The 24,516-nt window shown below is 45.4% G+C and overlaps 2 protein-coding genes across 6 annotated transcripts in view; both read right to left on the reverse strand.

Moving 5' to 3' along the window:
- Window positions 1-4,951, reverse strand: part of LOC142501687 (uncharacterized) — a 22,005-nt gene extending 17,054 nt beyond the window's left edge. For both annotated transcript variants that reach the window (XM_075611900.1, XM_075611889.1), the window contains exon 1: window positions 4,178-4,951. In XM_075611900.1, the coding sequence (XP_075468015.1) occupies window positions 4,178-4,654 (477 nt within the window). In that variant the 5' untranslated portion in view covers window positions 4,655-4,951. The remainder of the gene's footprint in view (window positions 1-4,177) is intronic.
- A 14,662-nt stretch (window positions 4,952-19,613) lies between these two features.
- ANXA10 (annexin A10) overlaps window positions 19,614-24,516 on the reverse strand; it is a 95,765-nt gene continuing 90,862 nt past the window's right edge. For all 4 annotated transcript variants that reach the window (XM_075611927.1, XM_075611946.1, XM_075611937.1 and 1 more), the window contains exon 12: window positions 19,614-19,951. In XM_075611927.1, coding sequence (XP_075468042.1) covers window positions 19,883-19,951 — 69 coding nt within the window. In that variant the 3' untranslated portion in view covers window positions 19,614-19,882. The remainder of the gene's footprint in view (window positions 19,952-24,516) is intronic.

Below are 24,516 nucleotides of genomic sequence, written 5' to 3' on the forward strand. Positions count from 1 at the left end.
TCTCTCCACCCTCACTCTCTCTCCCACCCTCACTCTCTCTCCCACCCTCTCTCTCCCACCCCTCTCTCTCCCACCCTCTGTTTGTCACCCTCACCCACTCTCTCTGTTTTATCTTAACTGCACTATACCTACACCGAAATAACCTATTCTGCTTTCTTCCAGATCTGACTCAAGTTTCACACGGGAGAACACCTCCCCTCCAGTATAGTACCTTGAGGGACTGCGGATCAGGTAAGATCCCAGGTGGGATTGCTGCTTTGGAAATTGTTAAGAGGGGGCATCCTGACACTGGTTAATGTGTTCAGAAGTCATTAATGTCTGGCTTTTTTTTTTGGTTCGGTTAGTGAGGTCAACACACACACACACACACACACACACACACACACACACACACACACACACACACACACACACACTACTTTTCGAAATAAACCTACGTTTCTATGAAAATGTAAGTTTTTTTTTTGCGGCCCACCTACACTTAAACCTTGTTTATATGGCCCTTGTTAGCATTTGAGTTTGACATGCTTGCTGTACATAGTTATACCAATTGTTCAAATGCACCTCAATTGCCACACTGATGACCCCTCTCTCCCTTGGGCTTCCCGCTTTCTCTCTAACCTCTTCTTTTGGCCTCCAACAGTGGACTGAAGCTAGCACCCACAAGGATGGCCACTACCTAGACCTGGTTTTCAATAAAACCTTCTCTCTCTCCGATTTCTCCATTTCCCCTTTTCCTCTCTCTGACCATCACCTCATCTCAATTTCATCTCAATTTCAATACCAGGAAAAGCACTCTGTATTACTAATGTACAGGTTAATAAAAGCTTCAAATCAGACTTAGAACTTTCAACTAATTTTGACAGATTTATTATAAATCATTCTTCCTGGCAATGCACAGGTTATTAAGAATTTATATTAGTGTTAGGGACCCTTGAGACGTGGTCTGCCGTGCAGTGGCTCAGGGGCTTACAACAATTTGGCCAAAATGTTAAACTAAAAGACCATTTTATTTAATAGTTATCTATACATATATATTTAGGCACTGTACCGTGTATAAGTTTTACTGGATGTGCACTGAGCTCTGCCTGTGTTTTATGTTATGTCTCTGGTTTTAAATATATATTGCCATGCTCAGTAGCACTCCTCTGTGAAACTTACATGCTTATATATATGTTGTGGTTATTTTGGGGGTTCAATAGGAGCTTGTAGGTGTCCTGTAGGGTTTAAATATCACCTCTATGCTGACTACACACAAATTTACCTTTCAACCCCTGACCTTACACCTGCTATACAGACCAAAGTTTCTGAATGCCTCTCTGGAATATCATCCTGGATGGCCATCCGCCGACTGAAACTTAACATGGCAAAAATAGAGCTCCTTATACTTCCTCCCAAACCTGCCCTACTACCTCCTTCCACATTACTGTTGGAACTACGATCATTCACCCAGTAGCCCAAGCACACTGCCTAGGGGTCAACAAAAGGTTGCTAGGGCGTAATGGAGAAGAAAATCAAACCCGCCTGAGGAAGGCCCCCTTGGGGCCTGAAAAATTGAGCATTTCCGGTATTTGAAAACATGGACCATTATGTTTGCACCCCATTAGTATGCTAGTCCTCTTACAATAGCCCTAAAAATTATCTTTTGGGGTTGTGTTCTTTTAAATATGTTGCATGCCAAAATCAAATGCTTTGTTTGACTGACTTTAAACCTACCTTTAATATCTATGCTTGAGAGATGCCCGACTGCCAGTTATAGTGGGTAACAAAAAGTGACAAAACCCTCCACCATACAGTAAAGTGTTTGTCACTCTTTTTACCCCACCATAATATTTTTCAACGTCTGGTTATAACCACTTACCAGCTTTACGTTGCATAGCAAGCAACCTAGCACTGATTAGACCCAAAAGGTTGAAACAGCCGAGTAGGTTTATTGGCTATATACTTCTTTAACTCCGGCTGTACTTAAAAGCAGTGTAGCAGTGTAAGGCCCGGGCCATAGAGGGGTGGGGAGAGCGGAGGCGCGCTAACGCTGAGGCTCGCCTGCTTCAGTCAGCGCGATTGCACGGGCTTGCAGGCGAGCCCAGCGTGCGCGGGGGGAGCCGGGGGGAGGTTGTTGGAGGCGGGGGCAGTGACGTCGCTGGGCCAATCGCCCGCGACGCACTGACGTCAATGTCACGGCGCCGTGACGTTGACGCTGCTGTGCTGTGATTGGAGGTTTTCAGCCGACAGCGCGCTGAAAAACAGCTTGGCGCTCGGCTGAAACCACCAACGCCTCAGCACGCCTGCGGATGCTCGCGTGAGCCCCCTCTCAAGGCATCCTCATTGAGAATGCAGGGGCTCAGCGAGGAGCGTCCGCACGCCTCAGCACGGCTGGTCCATCTATGGACGCAGCCTAATACAGCAGGTATAAGCTCATAGGGAGTCCATGTTAAAATGGATGAGAAGTAAAGTGAGTACACTGTGCTCATTTGTATGTCATTACCCAGAACCCCTCCCTGCAGTGGAAGCATTGTATACCTATAAACAATTGTGAAAGGCAGGGTCGCAGACCTGTCTGAAACATGGAAATACATCACAAGTGATATTTTTATTTACTGTACATAATTATAGTCCAATTATTTCTTATTCTTTTCCCATTTTAGAAATGTGAGGATTCAACGTTATTTAAAAAAAAAAAGCCATTTTAAAATGAATTATTGTTTCTACATTAGGGTTCCTACTGGTATTTATTTTGTGTCTACTGTACTATATTATCTCCAGCCATCTCAGTAATTTACTCCAATGCAAATTGTAAAATTCTTAACAAGCCACCGCCCCCCCCAACTTTGGGTACCGCGACAGCCGCCACCTCCTCCCCGGCTCCTAAAAATTGTGGGTAGCTTGAGGGCAAGTGGTAGTAAAATTGTATACAACAACATTAGGGTAAAAGGGAAAGAGATATAGGAGGTCCAATTAGGTCAGAACTTTTAGAGATTTGGCACAGCAATTAAGGCCTCGTTCAGGGTGCCAGAGGCAGGAGTGGGAGGGAGGGCGTTCGGGAGGGAGGGAGGGCGTTCGGGAGGGAGGGAGGGCGTTCGGGAGGGAGGGCGGGCGTTCGGGAGGGAGGGCGTTCGGGAGGGAGGGAGGGCGTTCGGGAGGGAGGGCGTTCGGGAGGGAGGGAGGGCGTTCGGGAGGGAGGGAGGGCGTTCGGGAGGGCGGGCGTTCGGGAGGGCGTTCGGGAGGGAGGGAGGGCGTTCGGGAGGGAGGGAGGGCGTTCGGGAGGGAGGGAGGGCGTTCGGGAGGGAGGGCGGGCGTTCGGGAGGGAGGGCGTTCGGGAGGGAGGGCGTTCGGGAGGGAGGGCGTTCGGGAGGGAGGGAGGGCGTTCGGGAGGGAGGGAGGGCGTTCGGGAGGGAGGGAGGGCGTTCGGGAGGGAGGGAGGGCGTTCGGGAGGGAGGGCGTTCGGGAGGGAGGGAGGGCGTTCGGGAGGGAGGGAGGGCGTTCGGGAGGGAGGGCGTTCGGGAGGGAGGGCGTTCGGGAGGGAGGGCGTTCGGGAGGGCGTTCGGGAGGGAGGGAGGGCGTTCGGGAGGGAGGAGGGCGTTCGGGAGGGAGGGCGTTCGGGAGGGAGGGAGGGCGTTCGGGAGGGCGTTCGGGAGGGAGGGAGGGCGTTCGGGAGGGCGTTCGGGAGGGCGTTCGGAGGGAGGGCGGCAGTTTGCTGGGCGATGTGTGTTCATTCCCAGCAGACTTTTTCAGGAGTTGAGGGGGCGGGGCTACAGACCTGAGGTTAGGGATCGAGGCTGCAGTCTTGAAATCATTCTCAAGAATGATTTCATTGGCTGCCGAGGTCCCAGTGACGCTGCTGCAGCTTCAAAAAAACGATTTTTTGTTTATTGAAACTGTAGCCAGCGTCAACTCCCTACTTCGGAGACAGGGCAGCTGCTACCCTGACAACCAGTATTCAATTTGAATACTTTGTGTCCCACGGCAGCTCGCCCTCCCTCCGAAGCCTGCACCCTGAACGAGGCCTGAGAAGCGATTCCTCCTGTAACTCCGCTTCCTGTCTGGCAAGGAATTAAGGGTCATTAACCATGTTGCTGCAAGGGGGTCGCAGCCAGGCATTGTACAGGCCCCCCCTATAGCAGCAGGAGAGATCCCCCTGAATGATCACGCTGATAGCAGCTGATGCCGGCCGGCTCACCTTCTCCTCCTGGTAGACGATGTCCAGGAGGTTGACGCTGTGGAAGAGCCCCTGGTGCTTCTGGGACACACACTGGCCGCAGCACGCCACCGCGCACTTCTTGCAGTACAGCTGCAGGCTGCGCCCCGGGTGCTCCCCGCACTCGGCCCGGCTTGGCGACTCCTCCTCCGCCGAGAAGCCGTCCCCACCGACAGCGCCCGGCTCTCCCTCCCTCCGGGACCCCGCCGCCGGCCCCAGCAGCCGCACCACCTCGGCCAGCGTGGTGTTGATGGATAAAGCGGCCACCCCCGCCGTCATGTAGTTGATCTTGCGGCACAGCGGGCAGGTCACCACCCGCGGAGAGGCGCTGAAGCTGGCGTTGGCCGGGCTGGCGAACTCCAGCACGCAGCTCTTACAGAAGTTGTGCGAGCACAGCGGCAGGGTGACGGGCTCCTTGTACAAGCCGAGGCACACGGCGCACGTCAGGCTGGCCTCCATCCCCCGCCCGTCAGCCGGTTACCCCGGGGGGGACGCGTGACGGCGGCTAATGGCTAACGGCCAACGGTCAGCGGGGGGTGGGGGGGGGGGGGTCACGAGGCCGGGCGGCTGCTCAAACAGCGGCAACTCTGTGAGGAGACTAAAGGCCGCCGCCTCCTGCTTTCACACAGCACGTCCGTGTGTCGGGTGAGGCGGTTTCGCTTTAATGACAAGCAGAGAGCGAAACTAAATCCCAACTTTTGTCTTGAGAAACTAGAAGCATTCTGCACGTTAATGCTGACGTCACTCAGGGGCACTCTGATTGCATACAGCGTAAAATGCACGCGCTCACATCCAATGGCAGTGAGACACGGCGGGGGAGCCTTCTGATTGGATGGGAGTAGGTAATGACAGGGAAACAAGGCAGAGGAGACTTCTGATTGGATGGGAGAAGGTAAGGGTAATGAGACAGGACGGGGGAGACTTCTGATTGGATGGGAGTAGGTAAGAGCAGTGAGACAGGGCAGGGGGAGACTTAGTTGGATGAGAGTAGGTAATGGCAGTGAAACAAGGCATGGGAGACTTCTGATTGGATGGGAGTAGGTAATGGCAGTGAAATAAGGCAGAGGAGACTTCTGATTGGATGGGAGTAGGTAAGGGGAATGAGACAGGACGGGGGAGACTTCTGGTTGGATGGGAGTAGGTAAGAGCAGTGAGACAGGGCAGGGGGAGACTTAGTTGGATGAGAGTAGGTAATGGCAGTGAAACAAGGCATGGGAGACTTCTGATTGGATGGGAGTAGGTAATGGCAGTGAAACAAGGCATGGGAGACTTCTGATTGGATGGGAGTAGGTAAGGGCAATGAGACAGGACGGGGGAGACTTCTGATTGGATGGGAGTAGGTAAGGGCAATGAGACAGGGCGGGGGAGACTTCTGATTGGATGGGAGTAGGTAATGGCAGTGAAACAAGGCAGAGGAGACTTTTGATTGGATGGGAGTAGGTAAGGGCAATGAGACAGGACGGGGGAGACTTCTGATTGGATGGGAGTAGGTAAGGGCAATGAGACAGGGCGGGGGAGACTTCTGATTGGATGGGAGTAGGTAATGGCAGTGAAACAAGGCAGGGGAGACTTCTGATTGGATGGGAGTAGGTAATGGCAGTGAAACAAGGCAGGGGAGACTTCTGATTGGATGGGAGTAGGTAAGGGCAATGAGACAGGGCAGGGGAGACTTCTGATTGGATGGGAGTAGGTAAGGGCAATGAGACAGGGCGGGGGAGACTTCTGATTGGATGGGAGTAGGTAATGGCAGTGAGACAGGACGGGGGAGAATTCTGATTGGATGGGTGTAGGTAATGTCAGTGAGACAGGACGGGGGAGACTTCTGATTGGATGGGAGTAGGTAAGGGCAGTGAGACAGGACGGGGGAGACTTCTGATTGGATGGGAGTAGGTAAGGGCAGTGAGACAGGACGGGGGAGACTTCTGATTGGATGGGAGGTAAGGGCATTCTTTTTACAGCCAATGATGGGAAAACCTAAAGCGCAAAAGAAAGGGATAAACATAGAGTCTCGCCAGGAACCCGGGCTCCAAACGCCTGGGCCTCACCTGTAGCACCTGATAATATAGTAGGCAGGGCCGCAGACAGATTTCCTGGGGCCCAGAACTAGAGTTATGACCCCCCCCCCCTATGTCGACAAGACCCCCCCATGTTGGCAGTCTTGCGAGCCCCCACCCATTTCACACCTCACAAGCCCTTCTATTTCCCCTCTTCCCATGTATTTCTCTCCCCTCCGTCTCACTCCCCCTCTCTGCTGACTCTCCCCCCTCCATCAATTACCCCACTCTCACTCAATCCCTTCCCCCCACATGTATTTCTCTCCGTCTCACTCGCTCCCTCCTTTCCTCACTCCTATCACTCTCTCCCCTGCCCTCCATCAATTATCGCACTCTCAATCAATCCCCCCCCCCCACACTCATTCCCTCCCCCGACACAGACCACCCCCCCACAAAATACATATAAAATAAACCCCTACCCCCCAAATACATATTAACAAAACTCTCGGGGATGATCATGCTGGGACTGATGGCTGCGGGAGGCCCGGCCGGTGCTGCTAGTTGGGCCTGACCTCTGGCTGGACACGGCTGCCGGTCCTCTCGTTGCGGGCCCCGGCTCTCCCCAACTGTGGGCCTCCCTCACTCTGTCCCATGCTGAGCTGCTGGTGCACGCCAGGCCTGTGTCTATTAAAGGCAGGTCTCCCTCCATTAGAGAGGTTATGAGCGCTTTTTGCAGGTGCAGCAGTGTTAGGACCTACAGAAGGGCCAGACCATGATGTGATTGTAAACTTAAAATACTTTGGCCAAATAATTGAACTAAATGACGCCATACTTATGAGAAGATAAACAGATAAGTATTTAACTATATATTATGAAAAGTTAGATGTAGCACTAGGCGCCTTTTTGTTTTTTGTTCTATACAGGAGGTCACAATCCCAGTAACACTCTTTTTTACAAAATATATATGATGTGGTGGATTTGGGTTCTGAGCTTACTGGGGCTGTGTGTGTTTTAAAAAAAAAAAAGATTCAACTTTGTTGCTGCTAAGGGACAGTCTGACAAAGGCTTGGCCTTTACTGATTAGAGGTTTTACCTTCCCATTGTCCCTAAGGCCGGGGTGCCCAAACTTTTTATCCTGTGCCCCCCTGCCTGCTCTCCACCACTGCTCGCGCTCCCCCCCTCACCTTGTATCCAGCGTCAAATCATGTGACCCCACGATGTTATTTGACGCCGCGTTGCAATTGCAAGGTAAGGGAAGTTGCAGAGGCCTCATGTGATCCCCCAGCATTTCATTTAAATGCCTTGGGGAAGAGCGAGTTGCCTCTGCAACCGCTGCTCCCCCTCCAGAAAAATCTCGCACCCCCCAGTTTGCGCACCCCTGACCTAAAGTACTTACGGTCATTTTACTTTTTGCAAAAAACGGACATTTGAAAGGATTTGCAGGTAAACCGTTAATGACTAAAAGACAGCTCTTAGGGCTGTAACATACAGCGTGCGGCCGCACGTTCCAAAGCGAACGCGCGTGCACGTGCCGCATGCTTTTCCTGTATATAGTGCTGGGAGCTGCAGGTAATGTATATGTGGGTGTATATGTATGTGTCAGTATATGTGTGTGAATGGGTTGTGTGAGTGAAAGTAAGGCCTAAATAAGATCTTTTAAAGAAAAAAAAAAGTTTAATAAATATTTTTTTTTGGTTTTGCAATCCTTCATACACACACACACACACACACACACACACACACACACACACACACACACACACACACACACACACACACACACACATTTGAGCGCAGGCAGCGGCGCGAAAAGATGATTTTCCTCATCTTCGCCGCTGTCTGTCGGCTCCCCTCTCCCTGCCGTGCGCGCGCGCGGCCCTTGTATAGAAAGCCTGACTAACGTCAGCCAACTAAAAATCTGTGTGCACGGCGCAGCACGCGCCCGGCACTATAGAACGTGCCTTAGCTGGTATAGGTTTGATTTCCGCTGTGAGCTATTGGTAAGCCAGTATGTATTGCATATGGGGTCAAAGAACACAATTCATTAACTTTTGAAAATCTTCAGTAGTCCGATGTAAGCCAAAAGACATAGTGCAAAACTGATAAGAGTGAAATAAGGGTAAAAATAAGTTTTTGAATCAAAACATAATTAGGTGAGCTCAGACCTACCCTTATACTGTTATACTGTAACAGAATGTATCAACACTATATATCGTGTTCAGGAAAAAAAGGGACCCCTTTAGTTTTTCATCAACTATTTTATATTTCTTGATCCATCCCATTGAAAATGTACATAATTGTTGGTGGTATGCAGATTAACACTATAAAACTATCACAATGTAGATAATCAACTGAAGTTAACTAAAGTGATGTCACTGTATTATGTCAACAAGTACCAGATACACTGCAGTAGGTTCATGTTCATTAAATGAGTAATAGGAGTTTTTCCTTTGTAGCTCGCAAATGTGTTAAACTGTAATTTAATCTGAAACACTAAGGCCTCGGGCATGCGCGCTGACCCGTGCTGAGGCTTTAGCAGGGGCTCGCGCACTCTTACGTACGCCTGCGGAAGTGTGTGTCTTAACAAATGTTACGTTTCAGAGTTCGCCGGAGCGCAGGGCCGGTCACGTGAGCGGTTCGCCCAGCTCCGTGACATCACTGGCCCGCCCCCAGACACACCCACGGACGGCGCGCGCTCTAAGGCCAGGGAAAGCGGTCCTTTCCCTGAGCCTCAGCGTGCCTCCGCATGGGCGAAGTGTCTATGGACTAAGCCTTAGGCCTCGGCCAAGGTTCTTGCTGGCGTGCGGAGGTGCGCTGAGGCTCAGGGAAAGCGGGTGCTTTCCCTTGCCTTAGACAGCGCATCATCCGGGGGCGTGTCGGCGGGCGGGCCAGTGACGTCACGGAGCTGGTTCGCCCTCATTGGGCGTACCGCTCACGTGACCGGCCCTGCGCTCCGGCAAACGCTTGATTTTAAAATTTCCCTAAGACCTACGCTTCCGCGCGCTTGCGGAAGCGTAGGCGAGCCCCTACTAAAGCCACTGTCATTGCGGCTGTAGGGGCTCACTGGTAAGTACCAGCGCGCCTCAGCACGCAAGTGCTGACCATGCCTGAAGCCTTTGGTCTCGTCCAGGGTGAAGGGAAGAGCAGAGCGAGTGAGCTGGCGCTCATGCACAGTGACATCACGTGCATGTAAGCAGGGGACCAATCTTGTCCTGCTAGAAGAAATTTGCAAGCGACGGGGGGGGGGGGGGGGGGGGCGTGTATTGCAGTAACACACATATATATATATATTTATATATATTTATATATATATATATATGCAAATATAGCTGTATGCTCATCTGCATGTCTTAGGCAGGTCTGCAACCCCGCCTTTCCCCATTATCACCCAGCATACAGCACTTCCACTGCAGCAAGGGATTCTGGGAAATGACATGCAAATGAGCACACAGTGTCACTTTTTGCCTCAATAACCATTTTTAACATGGTTCCCTATAGGCTTAAGCTTGCTGCATGGTCACAGCTTTGAGCACAGCCAGGGTTAAGGTGCATACCCAGAAAACCACCCACAGACAGCTGTTTCGACCTTGATGGGTCTCATCAGTGTGGGGTTGATTTTACTGGGAATGCAAGAGAGGCTATGGGATAGGCTAAACCATAATACTGAGTTAAGTTATGGTGAGTAAAAAAAGTGACAAAAACCCTCCACAGGAAAACAAATATGCAAATATAGCTGTATGCTCATCTGCATGTCTTAGGCAGGTCTGCAACCCCGCCTTTCCCCATTATCACCCAGCATACAGCACTTCCAGGGTTTTTGTCACTTTTTTTACTCACCATAACTTAACTCAGTATTATGGTTTAGCCTATCCCATAGCCTCTCTTGCATTCCCAGTAAAATCAACCCCACACTGATGAGACCCATCAAGGTCGAAACAGCTGTCTGTGGGTGGTTTTCTGGGTATGCACCTTAACCCTGGCTGTGCTCAAAGCTGTGACCATGCAGCAAGCTTAAGCCTATAGGGAACCATGTTAAAAATGGTTATTGAGGCAAAAAGTGACACTGTGTGCTCATTTGCATGTCATTTCCCAGAATCCCTTGCTGCAGTGGAAGTGCTGTATGCTGGGTGATAATGGGGAAAGGCGGGGTTGCAGACCTGCCTAAGACATGCAGATGAGCATACAGCTATATTTGCATATATATATATATATATATACAAAATATATATATATATATATATATATATATATATATATATATATATATATATATATATATATATACAGTGTTCGACAAACCTATACATTTGCACGCTCCGGGCGAGTGGATTTAACATCGTGGCGAGCTCCTATTGGCCCAAGCAGCACACGTGTGGTACTAGGTGGCGAGTAGATTTTTTTTGTTCGGCGAGTAGATTTTTTGGTGATTTGTCGACCACTATATATATATATATAACTGTATGTGTATGTGTGCTCATTTGCATGTCATTTCCCAGAATCCCTTGCTGCAGTGGAAGTGCTGTGTGCTGGGTGATAATGGGGAAAGACGGGGTTGCAGACCTGCCTAAGACATGCAGATGAGCATACAGTTGTATTTACATATATATATATATATATATATATATATATAAATATATATCCCCTCTCCCCCTCCCCTTTCGTTTTCCCCCCCAAGTTTCGTGTGTCCCCCGTTTCGTGTCCCCCCCCCCCCCGTTTCATGTCAGAGGACAGCTCCCAATGCTTGTATTGCATTGGTTTTGCCTTGCTGTCCTCTGATTGGGTCATGTGATCTGAAATCGGAGCTACAGATTAAAAATGTTGAAACTCTTGAATCTGAGCTCCGACTGCAGCTCACGGGCACGCGCAGGAGGCAGCTCACGCAGGCCACACACATTGTTGCAATGTGTCTCATCGCGGCCAGCATGAGCGCCCGCACCAGCTCAGCGCCAACCTGGACGCAGCGTCAGATTATTATCAAATGAGTTCAAAATTGTGTGTTCAAAATGCCTTCCTTCTGCTGAAATACACGCCTGAAACAAGAATGCCATAGTCTGATTGCATAATCTATAATGCTTTGATCCAGCGTCTCCCACTCCTGAATGGTTCAGTTCGTTGTTTTACTAATTCATTATTTCAGTCCTCCAAGCAATCATCGTCTATCAGGAAACATTTTATGTAAGCATTTTGGACAATAATTTTTACTGTCTCGTATTTTATAACGTACAGTACTTATCTTGTTCACTAAACACCATTTTGTAACTATGCACTTGATGAGGTCATCATGCCGTCACCAAATCCAAAGAATATTTATTAGATTCCCATTCATTCTTAAATGTAATATTCTTCTGTGACAGACCTATAATTGCTAAAATCTTCATGAAAATGTTGTGATTTTTCTGCAAAACAAATAAAGGGTCCCAATTTTTTTTTAACGGTCTACAGTATAATCCAGTACTATTATAGAGTATGCTGCTAAGGAAAATAATTGTTCATACATTTATGGAAAACAAATACAAAACCCCCCAAATATGCTTGCAATTTATTATTAGTGAAATTCTACATTTTGATCATCAGTCTAATAACATAGGAGTCACATATGGCTACATCTGTAAGAGTGGCCTGAGTTTCTGATCAGACTGCTGTTCCATAACAATATTTAGAAAAAAATCACACCCTGTTCTGACAATGATAATATCTCAGCATTTGTTTTGGTGAAATTCAGGGTGGTCTCCACTATTAACTCTGTGGCCTATTTGCTATGGGCTGTCGCTGCTCAGGACCCCTCTAATTTGCAGCCCTCTTTTTCTGTTTACATTTAAAGGTTCTTTTCTAGGGTTGAAAATCTCTGGATCAGGGAAAGGAAAAATCTCTCCAAGAGTTGGGTTATCTGCCTCTCTCTGGCTCTTGGAGGTGGTGACTACCAGGGCAAGTTATGATTTTTAAATACTGTTAAACTATTTCCAGTCTTACCCCAGCAACATTGGGTGGGTTAAGCCTGAAGCGAATCCTATTCTTTTCCCCCCCTCTAACAGACAGGGAGATGACAGTACTTGGACACGGCTTTACATCTCTAGCATACTGTATAAAGATTGGGCTCATATCGGCAAAACCCTAGAGCTATTAAGCCGACTCTAACCAGTGTTTGTTAGTCAAGCAGAGTCACTGTATTTATTCCTGCAACCTCTATACAAATTTCTAAATGTATTAGCCTAGAAACAGAAGTTCCAGTATGTAGATGTAACGCACTTTCCCCCACCCTCTGGGAGATATAGCGGCTACTGTGTATGTGGTGTGTTACCTGCGGCTCACAGGAGGCCTGAACCTCCGCTGCTGGGAGCCTGGGGTGTACCTGATCCGGTTGACGACAGCGCCTCCACCTGCGCGGGATCCTAACAATGTGGGATAACTATGCAGGACAATATAATAAACACACCAGTAGAATATAACAGGTTTTACTGAACAGGATATTATACTACTACCCCACTAATATATATATACAGTGCTCGACAAACCCGGTCGCCAACTCGCCAGCTGCGATCGGATATTGGCTCGTGGCCAGTAACCTTTTCCCTGCTCTGCAAAAAAAAAAATCCCCTGTTCGGAAAAAAAAAAAAATCGTAGCTGATTGGCTGTGACGCGGGATGGAGTTGCCAGGACTTCAAACCGCCCTTTCTGCATGGGTAAGTAATGGGGGGGGGGGGTTGAGTGCGTGCGTGCGTGCATGCGCGTCTGCTGCTGCTCCTCATATCCTGCTGTATAATTCTGTCAGCTCCTATAATTTACAATTTACTGATCCGGTCATGGAGGAGTTTGGACAGATGCTTCAGGTTGTTGCCACTCAGTGCGACATGGCTCATTTAACATATGTGCAGTGTATTAACACTGGTAGCCTTCTTTCCAGTACCATGATTGTACATCACCTGTACACACATTTCCAACGAGACTGATTATCAGTGGTTCAGTTATATGTTAGACACCTACCTAGCATTGATGTATTTCAGTACATTCTCTTTTTACACCAAAGTCTGTGCTTATGAAGAGGTCCTATATGAGTTCTGCCAACAAGGCTATAACTTGATACGGTCTGTGAACCGTGCCTCAGGGTGTTACTTATGCACATTTTGTGCTAGCCCTTTAGGTCAGGACTATCTTGTTGCTAGGTTAGGTGCTCCTATCCCACTGCAATATGTCGATCGTGGATTTATTAGTCTGCATCTGTTGTGTGATGATCACGTTGTTTTTTTAGATCTGCATCAATTTATTTGTCCTTCAGATTTAGTATCAGCAGCCTTCCCTACAGAGACTGGTGAATTTCAGATATAAGTGTATTCCATACGAGTGACTAGCACTTTATTCTGTTGGACTATCACTAGGACCGTCCTGGCATCCATGCCGGTGTTGTCTGATGCTTAGATCCCTTTAGTTACCTTCCATGTCTGTATTTATTGGGAGTTTTTGTTCGGTATGTCAATAGGGGGTGGCCCTGGATTTCTTGTACCATACCCCTCAATCCAATACTATTTTAATATTGATTATTATTTATTAAAAGGATTTTAAATTTATCATTACTCACTGATCTACCCGAGTGCATTCAAGGGGGAATCTTTTTGTATGTTTGTTTCCAGTATCCCTTGTCCCCTTTTGCACCGTTGTATGATCTTCTGTACTATATCTACTTACCATATTTACCTTATTACCTTGCTGACGCGGGAGCCCTCCCCTCCCCATCCCTCCCCATCCCTCCCCTCCCCATCCCCCATCTCTTCCCTTCCCCTGGTTTTCAGTTGTTGAAGCAAATGCTGGATAAGTTCCCGAGTCTGCTGTTGCTGCTGCTGGATAAGCTGCAGGGGTTGTAGTTTTTGTTGGTGCTGTTGTCGAACACGTTTCTGGGTTTGCTGTTGTATTAGCTGCTACATTCTCTCTTGCTGTTCTTCAACTAGCCATTGTGACAACTTCTCTATTTCCATTTTAAAAGTGTGTACTGTAACTAGTCTTTCTCAGCTCGGTGGAAAGAGTAAGGTCCCACATCTGAAACTACTATGTAAAGGATCAGGGTCTTAGCTCAGGGACTCAGCAAATATAAAGTTAAACTTAAACAGCAAGAGCTTTTATTTTCTTAATAATCATAACCAGTGTTCGACAAACCTATACATTTGCACGCCCCGGGCGAGTGGATTTAACATCGTGGCGAGCTCCTATTGACCCAAGCAGCACACGTGTGGTACTAGGTGGCGAGTAGATTTTTTTTGTTCGGCTAGTAGATTTTTTGGTGATTTGTCGACCACTGATCATAATCCACGGTCTGTTTTCCCTTTTTCCGTAGGGTTTTTTTTTTTTGCAGAAAAAAATCAAAATGGTATTTTCCCTTCTTGTTTGGTTACAGTGTACTTGTCACAAAACTCAATAAAGTTTAATCGCTCTTGGTGGCTCAGTTTCCGCCTCTCATTCCCTTTTCCTTTTTAGCAGTTTCTTATACAGTCTGCTTGTTTTTTTTTTTTTAGTAGGTGAGCTGCTGTTTTTAAACTTAGAACTACTGTATTTCTTGCAGCTCCTTCAAACTATAACAGCCTCCTCCCCCATCTCTCTGTCTGATTCCCTTTACCTGCATTGCATTTCTTGCAAAACCTTAGATCAGCATTAACCCTCTGTGCCCTGAACAATTTGCAACCTACAACTGCACAGTGAAGATAGGCAATAATAATAATATATCACTTAAAATGCAATGCCATCACTAAGATGGCAATTAAAAGAGATGTAACCTTTTTTGGAAGACTTCAATCTAACAGATGTGGACTTACAGTGCATGTGCATTTTGCAGGTTCAGCCAGAAGCAGGAACATCCTGGATTCCTTGCAATGGGCGTCTGTCAAGCAATTGGTGAGGGAGCCCACTAGCAAGATGTCAGGAATCGGCGTTCTCCTCGCTCCCCACACAGAGCACTCCCTCCCCGCAGGGAGCCCCTGGACACACAAAACAATCCTACCTTACCGGCCTCCACGGCTCCTCACCCCTCCTGCCGTCGCAGGATCACTCCCCTCGGCGATTCCTCTGCTCAGCGCCGGGCGCACCCACGCCCTCCTGCACGCACACCTGCACCATCCACTGGCTCGGTTCACACGCGTACACCAGTTACGGAGCATGCTCAGTCTGCACACTCTTATTCCCGTCCCCCGGACCTCAGGCTCCACCCCCGCACACTGCACGGGCATACTCAGGTTACTAACAAGACTCACCTGGCCTGTTATGCCTGCACCAATCTGCAGTGTCTCCCTGTAGCTCTTCCTGTCCCGCCTCCGTTCCTAATTGGACCTTCCTGCTTTATCTAGCTCCTCTCTGCTCTCAGTCTTTGCTCGACATAGTCTCTGCATAGAAGTACTTCTGGATTCTCTCAGTGGTGTCACAGGTTCTGACGCGGCTTGTACGACTACCCCCTCTGGCTCTCGATCTCGGCACTCCTTGGACAACGCTCACTCTGGTAACCGATTGAACATGGCTTGGACTACAACCTATCTCCACTCTCCACTCCCTGACTTCGGCAAGGCATCATTCACTCTATCTCTACAACCGGTACCGGCAAGTATTGTCTACCTTACTACACCTGGCCTGGCAACGCTTCATACCACACTCCGGACACGCTCCCTTTGCTGCGGGTGCGTGTATTACCACTTCCCCCTTCAGCTCAGGGGACGGGTCTGGTCTGCGGGCAGCACCGGCGTAACACAAGAGCCTCCTTACCAATTTAGACAGAATATCAAATGTAGTTGTGGGTGAAACCTTGGGTTTCAGTGATCATCGATCAGTATGGTTTAAGACAAAGAGAGGCTGAGTCATACCACACAAAGTAAACATTTTAGATTTTAGGAGGGCTAACTTTTCAAAGGAAGGAGGATAGAAAAATACATTAGGCTAAGCAGAATGAGGCTAAGCAGATAATCAAATGTGCACAGGACCAAGTAGAAGATACAATAGCGAAATCAATAAAGAAGGGATATTTTTTTTAGGTATATATGTGAAAGGAGCAAAAGAAAAGGAGGAATAGAAAGACTAAAGACAGAATTTAGACAAAGTTGAGGGAGACCAAGGCATAGCAGAAGGTGAAGGGGAGGGACCACATTTGGGTAACAGGAATATAAATGTAAAGGAGGTGGACATGAATTAATTTATAGAGGAGAACATCCTACTGGAACTTTGAAAACTGAAAGTGGACAAGTCAATAGGGCTAGATGGGGTCCATCTATTATTAAAAGAGCCGAGGTGTGTGCTGGCAACACCATTAACAAGTTTTGTTAATCAGTCACCAGTAACAGGCACAGTTTTAGATGAGCATAGCAAGCATTGTCCCACGTCACAAAAGTGAAATTAGGAAAAAGGCAGGTAACACAGGCCAATGAGCCTGATGGTAATAGTGGAGACATTAATAGAAACACTACTGAAAGAATTGCTAACTATCTAAAGTCTTACAAGATCCCTGGCAGCTAGAGATGGCCGAATTTTTTTTTTGCGAATATGGATCCACAGCGGATCATCCGGTTCTTTTTTTCCGCGGATTTCAGCGGATTCATCTCAAAAGGGACGATTCCTGTTTTGTGGATTTGTATTATTATTATTATTACCAATACACACCCCACAGATTCTGCAACCCGTGGACGGATTTGTAGAATGCAATCCGTGGATTACGCAATCCATTGCCAGATTCTTAAGAAATCCACCAACGGATTGCTGAATCCGTGCATTGCATTCTACAAATCGGTCCCAAGGGTTGTATCCAATTGCGTTAAAACAGATTAAAACCGACCAAATCCATTTGTGGATTTTATACCACATAACGGATTTTGGTGGAGAAAATCCTGGAAACGGATTTGGGCGCATTCGCCCATCTCTACTGGCAGCAGGAATTTACTGGGAGGAGATCATGTTAAACCGAATTGATTTTTTTTGACTGAGTGATTGAGTTAATGAAGCGTGGTGGAACAGTAGGTCTAGCTTAACTAGATTTGTAGTAAGGTATTTGACATTGTCCACAAAAAAGACTAATAAACAAGTTGCAATGCTTGGGATTGGAATTAGGTGGTAGAATGGATAAGACATTGGTTGAAAGATATGCGACAGAGTTGTGGTGAAGTGAGTAAATTGAGAGGAGAAGATGACCAGTTGAGTACCTTAGGGATCTGTACTTAGACCATTGCTCTTTAATATCTTTATTAGTGCCATTACAAATGGTCTGGTGGAGAAAATATGCCTTTTTGCAGATCACACAAAGATCTGCAATGTGGTTGACACTCCAGGGTGTCGGGGGGTGGGGGGCGACTAAACAAAATGATTAATGATTTAGGTAGATTGGAGAAATAATCAAGAGTATGGCAGCTACAATTTAATGCCGAAAAGTGCAAAATAATGCATTTGGGTCACAAAAATCCAAAGGCATTATACAGGATTAATGACACTATAATGTCAATTACTATAGAGGAAAGGGACCGTCAGTCATTATTTCAGCAGATTTAAAAGTAGGCAAACAATGAAACAAGGTAATGAGGAAGGCCAGCAGGGTGTTAGGTGGTATAGGGAGAGGTATTAGCAGCAGGATGGGGTGATTATGATGCCACTTTAAAGATCATTGGTGAGACCTCATCTAGAGTACTGTTTTCAGTTCTGAAGACCATATCTCTGGAAGAATTTAAATAAATTGGATATTGTACAATAAAGGGCTAGTAAGATGGTGTATGATCTACCGCATAAGACTAATCAGGAAAGACTAAAGGACAATTACAGTAAACTTTTAAACCTGCAAACCAAGTAATACCCTACATGTGTTTTTTTGTTTTTTAATAAATCAGTTCTGTACTATGACAAAATACTTGGAGCATTTTTTTTTTTTAAAACAACTTTGAATTACTTTTTAAATGTATTATAATGTAACAAGTGTAGCCAGGTCTCTCTGGACTACTAGCCCTTTCCTCGAGTTCCACTGTAAGTCCCCATAGGTTGTGGGCAGTGTGGGCATTATTCCAAAAGGGAATTCATTCTAATGTTCAGTGTGTGCAGGTATGAACAATAAAGTTATAGTGGCCTTTCACTAAAGTAAGGGGGGCCTATGACAGAAATAGGCTGGCTTACTAGCCACTCCCCAGGGAAGGAGGGGGTGCTCTTCTATTTAGTGTAGAGCAGTGAGTGTGAGTCCGTGATGTTCTGGTGCAGTCTCCACAGTGAAGGAGAAGAGTGAGGAGCATAGTAAGAGAGCTCCAGAGAGTTCTTGAGCTAACCTTGAAGGAGTAAGGAGTGCTACTGGAAGATGCCAGAATATATATTCTCTGCATAGAGAAGTGGCTGAGGCCTAGTCCAAGATGGGATAGGATACAATGATGTACAATTCAGTGCATGTACTATGAAGACGAATAAACTTCAGTCAAATATACACCTGGTGTAGTCCTTGAAGCATGGTAATGACTAAAGGAATAAGATTTGTCCATGAGATGCATCCTGAAACCTCAGGATCCTCTTGGACTGGAGGCACTGACCACTGAGGAATTCACTGCAAACCTGTCCTGATACTCCCCACACCACCGCGGAGGTCTCCGGCCTTCTGTTTGCCCCACAGGTATCACCACAGCAGCCACAGAATGCACTGGTAGTAAGACCATTTCCCAGTGGGTAGGGGAATGAGGGCTGCAGAAGCATTTTTTGTTTCTATAGCAAGCATTTATAAAGTCACATCCCCTTCCTCTTCTGAAACAGGCTCTGGCACATGCCTTTGTGAGCCTAGTGACTGTCTGGTCACATGATCTTTCCCACAGAACATTGCATCTTGTGTCCTCTTCTGCTGTACTGACAGCCATTTAGTGAACCCCCGAACAAAATCTTCGCCGTTCGATCACAGAAGAACAGATCGATCAGCAACTTAGCTACTTACTTATCATTGTGTGGATTGTATTGATGCACGTATTAAAGGGGGGAAAATAAATAAACGTCAGCTTGGCTGCTGCTTTAATATGTACAGCTTTGAGGATAGAAGATAGTGGGGGGATATGATCAAAACTTTCAAATACATAAAGAGGAAAGCATGTTTTCAAGTGCTGGAACAAGAGATCATACTCTAAAGCTGGGGGGTGGCTGGCCATAGGGGAATGTGAGAAAGTACTGCACTTCTTCATAGAAAGGGTGGATTCGTGGAATACCCTCCCAACAGATAGTTAATACAGTAAGGGAATTCAAACAGGCTAGGGGTAGACATTTGGCTATCCTAAATATGAAAGAAACCTAAGGATCAAATACTGTCTGAGGTTTTACAACAGGTAGGAAAATGGACTGACAAAGTGGATCAAGTGGTTCTTATCTGCTGTCAAATTCTGTTTCTAATAACGATGACAACTCACATTTACACATCAGTACCACATTAATCTCACAAAGCAAAATGTCAGGACCATATGTACTGTATGACTAGAAAGTAACATTTATTTTGTAATCAGGACATGTCATTTATTGATACATTTTGTAATGTTGTGGAAAATGCTATTGATTTTTTGAGAATTTATCTTATTCATAATTCACACTTGAGATGATATACACTTTGTGGTGATCACATTGATATTTTATGATGACATTGTAATTGCATAGAAAAGGACAAATAACTAAGTTTTTCACATAATATTCCAATAATTTGTATTTTATATGCTGCCCTCTTCTTCAGAAACATTCTTTAGTAGTCTTGTGTGTCACCGGCACAGATGGCAAGCAAAGCTTTCTCATAATGTCCAGAAGCAAAATTCTGCAAAAATAAAATGAATAAATATGATTTTTTTTACTGATATTTATCAACCTGACAAAACAAACTTTTTGGGGGTTTGGACAATGGAAATGTAAAACATACTTGTGCTTTTGCTGCTCTTCATGGATCCAGAGCCTCCTTTCTGTATTTTTCCAAAGTTTTAAGCAGAAAAGGCGGCATTGTCACTGTCACTGCTTTTGTCTTTATTTTCTGCTTGTTGTATTTATTTTCTTCTACAGATGTACCAGACGTTATTGCCCAATGACATGTTATCGTGTGATTTGCTATTGTTTTTGTGCAATTTGCAAAATAATAGAGCAGTAATGCACCAAATTGTAAAATTTCACACTGTGCAGCGCAACAATAGCTGCAATAACATCGGCTACATCTGTATCTCATATTTCTGTATACATATTTCTAGTGGAATACTCTTTTTGCAAGTTTTCTTATGTGGGAAAATACTAATTTTTCACTTTGCTTCCTTTACAACAATGCCAAAAAGGAAAATCTCTATTAGTTTCCTTTTATCTTTCTCCCAATTCCACCATATTCTGCCCTTTTTTCAGTTTCCACATTCATCTTGGTGAGTCACATATTTAAGCAAGCATTTGTGACTAAATATCAATATTTCTATTTATAAATGCTACATACAGTATAACGCTAATACAGTATGTGCTCAATATTTTCCATGAGCTCTCATCTTATTAAACTTATGACTTGTCTTCTAACATTAATACCAAGCATTTATCAGCTTGTTTGCCCTTTCTTGGTTTCAACATGTCTACTCTTACTGTTAGATAATTATCTATTGGCTTCAAAAAGTGCATGTAAGTGAATATCGCTCAATGTCAACTCCTCAGCTCAGCTGCGTCATCTGTTTGATTGCAAGCCTTTGAGTATCTATGTGATTTTTTTCTTGTTATCCCTCACCTTCGGCTTAAATTGAGAGTTCTTGATGTTTCACATAAACTAAGTATTACTGCTTCATTTTCCATTACATTGAATAGCAAGATGATCTATTTATCATGCCTCACAAACACATTGTGGTTGTTTTACAATACGTTTCCTTCATTTTTCCACTAACTATTTACTACTGTGGTGACTGGTTTTTACGGTATCACCTTCTTTTCAGAATCTTTTCAAAATACTGCAGCAATAATAATAATATTGTGTAATTTCTTTCTATTTAGGTACATCCTTTTTCACATAACTTTTACATTGCTTGATTTAAAATCACAGATCATAAAATCATAGATTACTTCCAAGATACCCTTCTTTCTTTCACTGCTTTATACCCATTTGCCCCATTTGCATAATAACAATTTTTTTTTTACTAAGTGAAGCTGTCTTCTGGGCCAGAAGACACCTTACAGCTAATCTACATATAGCTGAATGCACACACCCGCCTAATCAAAGCAGCAGATGTTGTGAAACATGTAAAGTTCTAACGTTTTAATATTTGCCTATTTATTTTTATAAGAAACTTTGTGGATTTTCAGACACCTTGAATTGACTGTAATGTGTCTTCAGGTGCAGGAATGTGCTTTATGGCATATTCATGCACCTGGGCATATGGGAGATATGTATCAAGTAAGCAAACTGAAACGAAACCAGTGCAAATGACATCATCTTACAACTGCAACACTGTATCATGGTGCAATGCTCCATTTTTACCCCATATTTCTCGACTTGTGTCATGAGTGTTTTAGGGAATGGGTATAGCAGGGAGTTAGGGGAAGAGTGAGTTAGAGCAATATTATAATGAGATGTATAAAACGTGTCTGTAACTAGTGCAAATAAAAGCAACAGGTTTAAGGGGGCGTTTGCCTCTGCTCCAAATAGACCTGCACCAAATGTAAAAACCAAGATTGGAAAGAATCATGCACATGTCGCTGGCGCAAATTGACGCAGATGCTGATTTTAGCTCAGTGTTTTGGAGTAAATTGTTCCATTGTAATATATATATATATATATATATATATATATATATATATATATATATATATACCTCTTACGTTTTTGTAAAACCAACCCATACCACATAGGAAAGGGAACATACCACATGCTCAAAATATAAACGTGCACTGTCTAAGATTACATTAACCTTGCCTGTGCAACCACTCCTGTGTAAAATATAGAAGAGATTTCTATAAATGTGACCCAAATGCTGGAAGAATTTATACAAGATCATTGTAAGGCTACAATTGTCCTTCTCCCCAGGTGCTACCTCACAGAGTCCTCGTTCCTGCCCCCAAAGTATTCCTCTTTTGCAATCTTAGGCTGCGGCCAGGCAGGGAGTGAGCGCGCTGGCACTCATACGCGGTTACGTCACGCTCTCTTCTCTGCCGGCTAGAAGGTGGGCGTGTCGGAGGGTGCAGCCATGACGTCACAGAGCTGGTTCACCCTCATTGGGCGAACCTCTCACGTGACGCGCCAGCGAGAGGCAAATTCAATTTTGCTTGCTTTGGCAAACAGCTAAGCACCAAGCATGCACAGGCATTCACTCACGCTGGCCACACACATTGCTGCAATGCGTTTCATCGCGGCCAACATTAGCGTGAGTGCCCACTCAGTGTCACCCTGGCCGCAGCCTTAGGGGGTTATGCTCTAAAGCATTAGCTCCCAACTCCAGTCCTCAAGCTGCCCCAACAGGCCAGGTGTTAAGGATATCCGTGCTTCAGCACCGGTGGTTCAGTCAAAATGACTGAGCCACTGATTAAGCCAACTGTGCTCAAGCAGGGATATCCTTAACACCTGGCCTGTTGGGGCGGCTTGAGGACTGGAGTTGGGAGCTAATGCTTTAGAGCATAACCCCCTAAGGCTGCGGCCAGGGTGACACTGAGACATGTTTCAACATGTCTACTCTTACTGTTAGATAATTATCTATTGGCTTCAAAAAGTGCATGTAAGTGAATATCGCTCAATGTCAACTCCTCAGCTCAGCTGCGTCATCTGTTTGATTGCAAGCCTTTGAGTATCTATGTGATTTTTTTCTTGTTATCCCTCACCTTCGGCTTAAATTGAGAGTTCTTGATGTTTCACATAAACTAAGTATTACTGCTTCATTTTCCATTACATTGAATAGCAAGATGATCTATTTATCATGCCTCACAAACACATTGTGGTTGTTTTACAATACGTTTCCTTCATTTTTCCACTAACTATTTACTACTGTGGTGACTGGTTTTTACGGTATCACCTTCTTTTCAGAATCTTTTCAAAATACTGCAGCAATAATAATAATATTGTGTAATTTCTTTCTATTTAGGTACATCCTTTTTCACATAACTTTTACATTGCTTGATTTAAAATCACAGATCATAAAATCATAGATTACTTCCAAGATACCCTTCTTTCTTTCACTGCTTTATACCCATTTGCCCCATTTGCATAATAACAATTTTTTTTTTACTAAGTGAAGCTGTCTTCTGGGCCAGAAGACACCTTACAGCTAATCTACATATAGCTGAATGCACACACCCGCCTAATCAAAGCAGCAGATGTTGTGAAACATGTAAAGTTCTAACGTTTTAATATTTGCCTATTTATTTTTATAAGAAACTTTGTGGATTTTCAGACACCTTGAATTGACTGTAATGTGTCTTCAGGTGCAGGAATGTGCTTTATGGCATATTCATGCACCTGGGCATATGGGAGATATGTATCAAGTAAGCAAACTGAAACGAAACCAGTGCAAATGACATCATCTTACAACTGCAACACTGTATCATGGTGCAATGCTCCATTTTTACCCCATATTTCTCGACTTGTGTCATGAGTGTTTTAGGGAATGGGTATAGCAGGGAGTTAGGGGAAGAGTGAGTTAGAGCAATATTATAATGAGATGTATAAAACGTGTCTGTAACTAGTGCAAATAAAAGCAACAGGTTTAAGGGGGCGTTTGCCTCTGCTCCAAATAGACCTGCACCAAATGTAAAAACCAAGATTGGAAAGAATCATGCACATGTCGCTGGCGCAAATTGACGCAGATTGACGCAGATGCTGATTTTAGCTCAGTGTTTTGGAGTAAATTGTTCCATTGTAATATATATATATATATATATATATATATATATATATATTGTGACAGAAACCAGGGGATGGTAATAAATTCCGTATATAGGGCTCCCAGGATACTAGACAGTTTCTATCCTGTTTGGCCTGGGAGTGCAGCCTTATAATACATACACTCCATCCCACAGTTTGGCAAGCGCTGGAACTGAGGGATGAGAGATCCAGACCAGAGTTTGTCTGCTGCCTGATTTCTGTCACCTGTCATGCTAATTAGGAATCAGGTATGAAAGACTGATTTCCTGTTTGCTCTGGTCTCCCCACAAGAGCCAGGAGGCTGGAAGGCTGCTGAACTACAGAGGGGAGAAGCCTCTTCCCCAAACAGGTTCAATCTTTCTGTTCATTTGTGTAAGACTGCAAAAGTACCGTGTTTTGATGTTGGAAGTGGAAAAGCCACTTCCAACCCTGAGTCAGGGATATCTAAGTTAAGTTATCGCTCAGGTGAGCAGCTTTTGTTTTTGATCTGTTTTCTGTTGTATGCACTGTGGCAGTCT

The sequence above is a fragment of the Ascaphus truei genome, chromosome 1 (assembly GCF_040206685.1).
Source record: "Ascaphus truei isolate aAscTru1 chromosome 1, aAscTru1.hap1, whole genome shotgun sequence".
Lineage (NCBI taxonomy): Eukaryota > Metazoa > Chordata > Amphibia > Anura > Ascaphidae > Ascaphus > Ascaphus truei.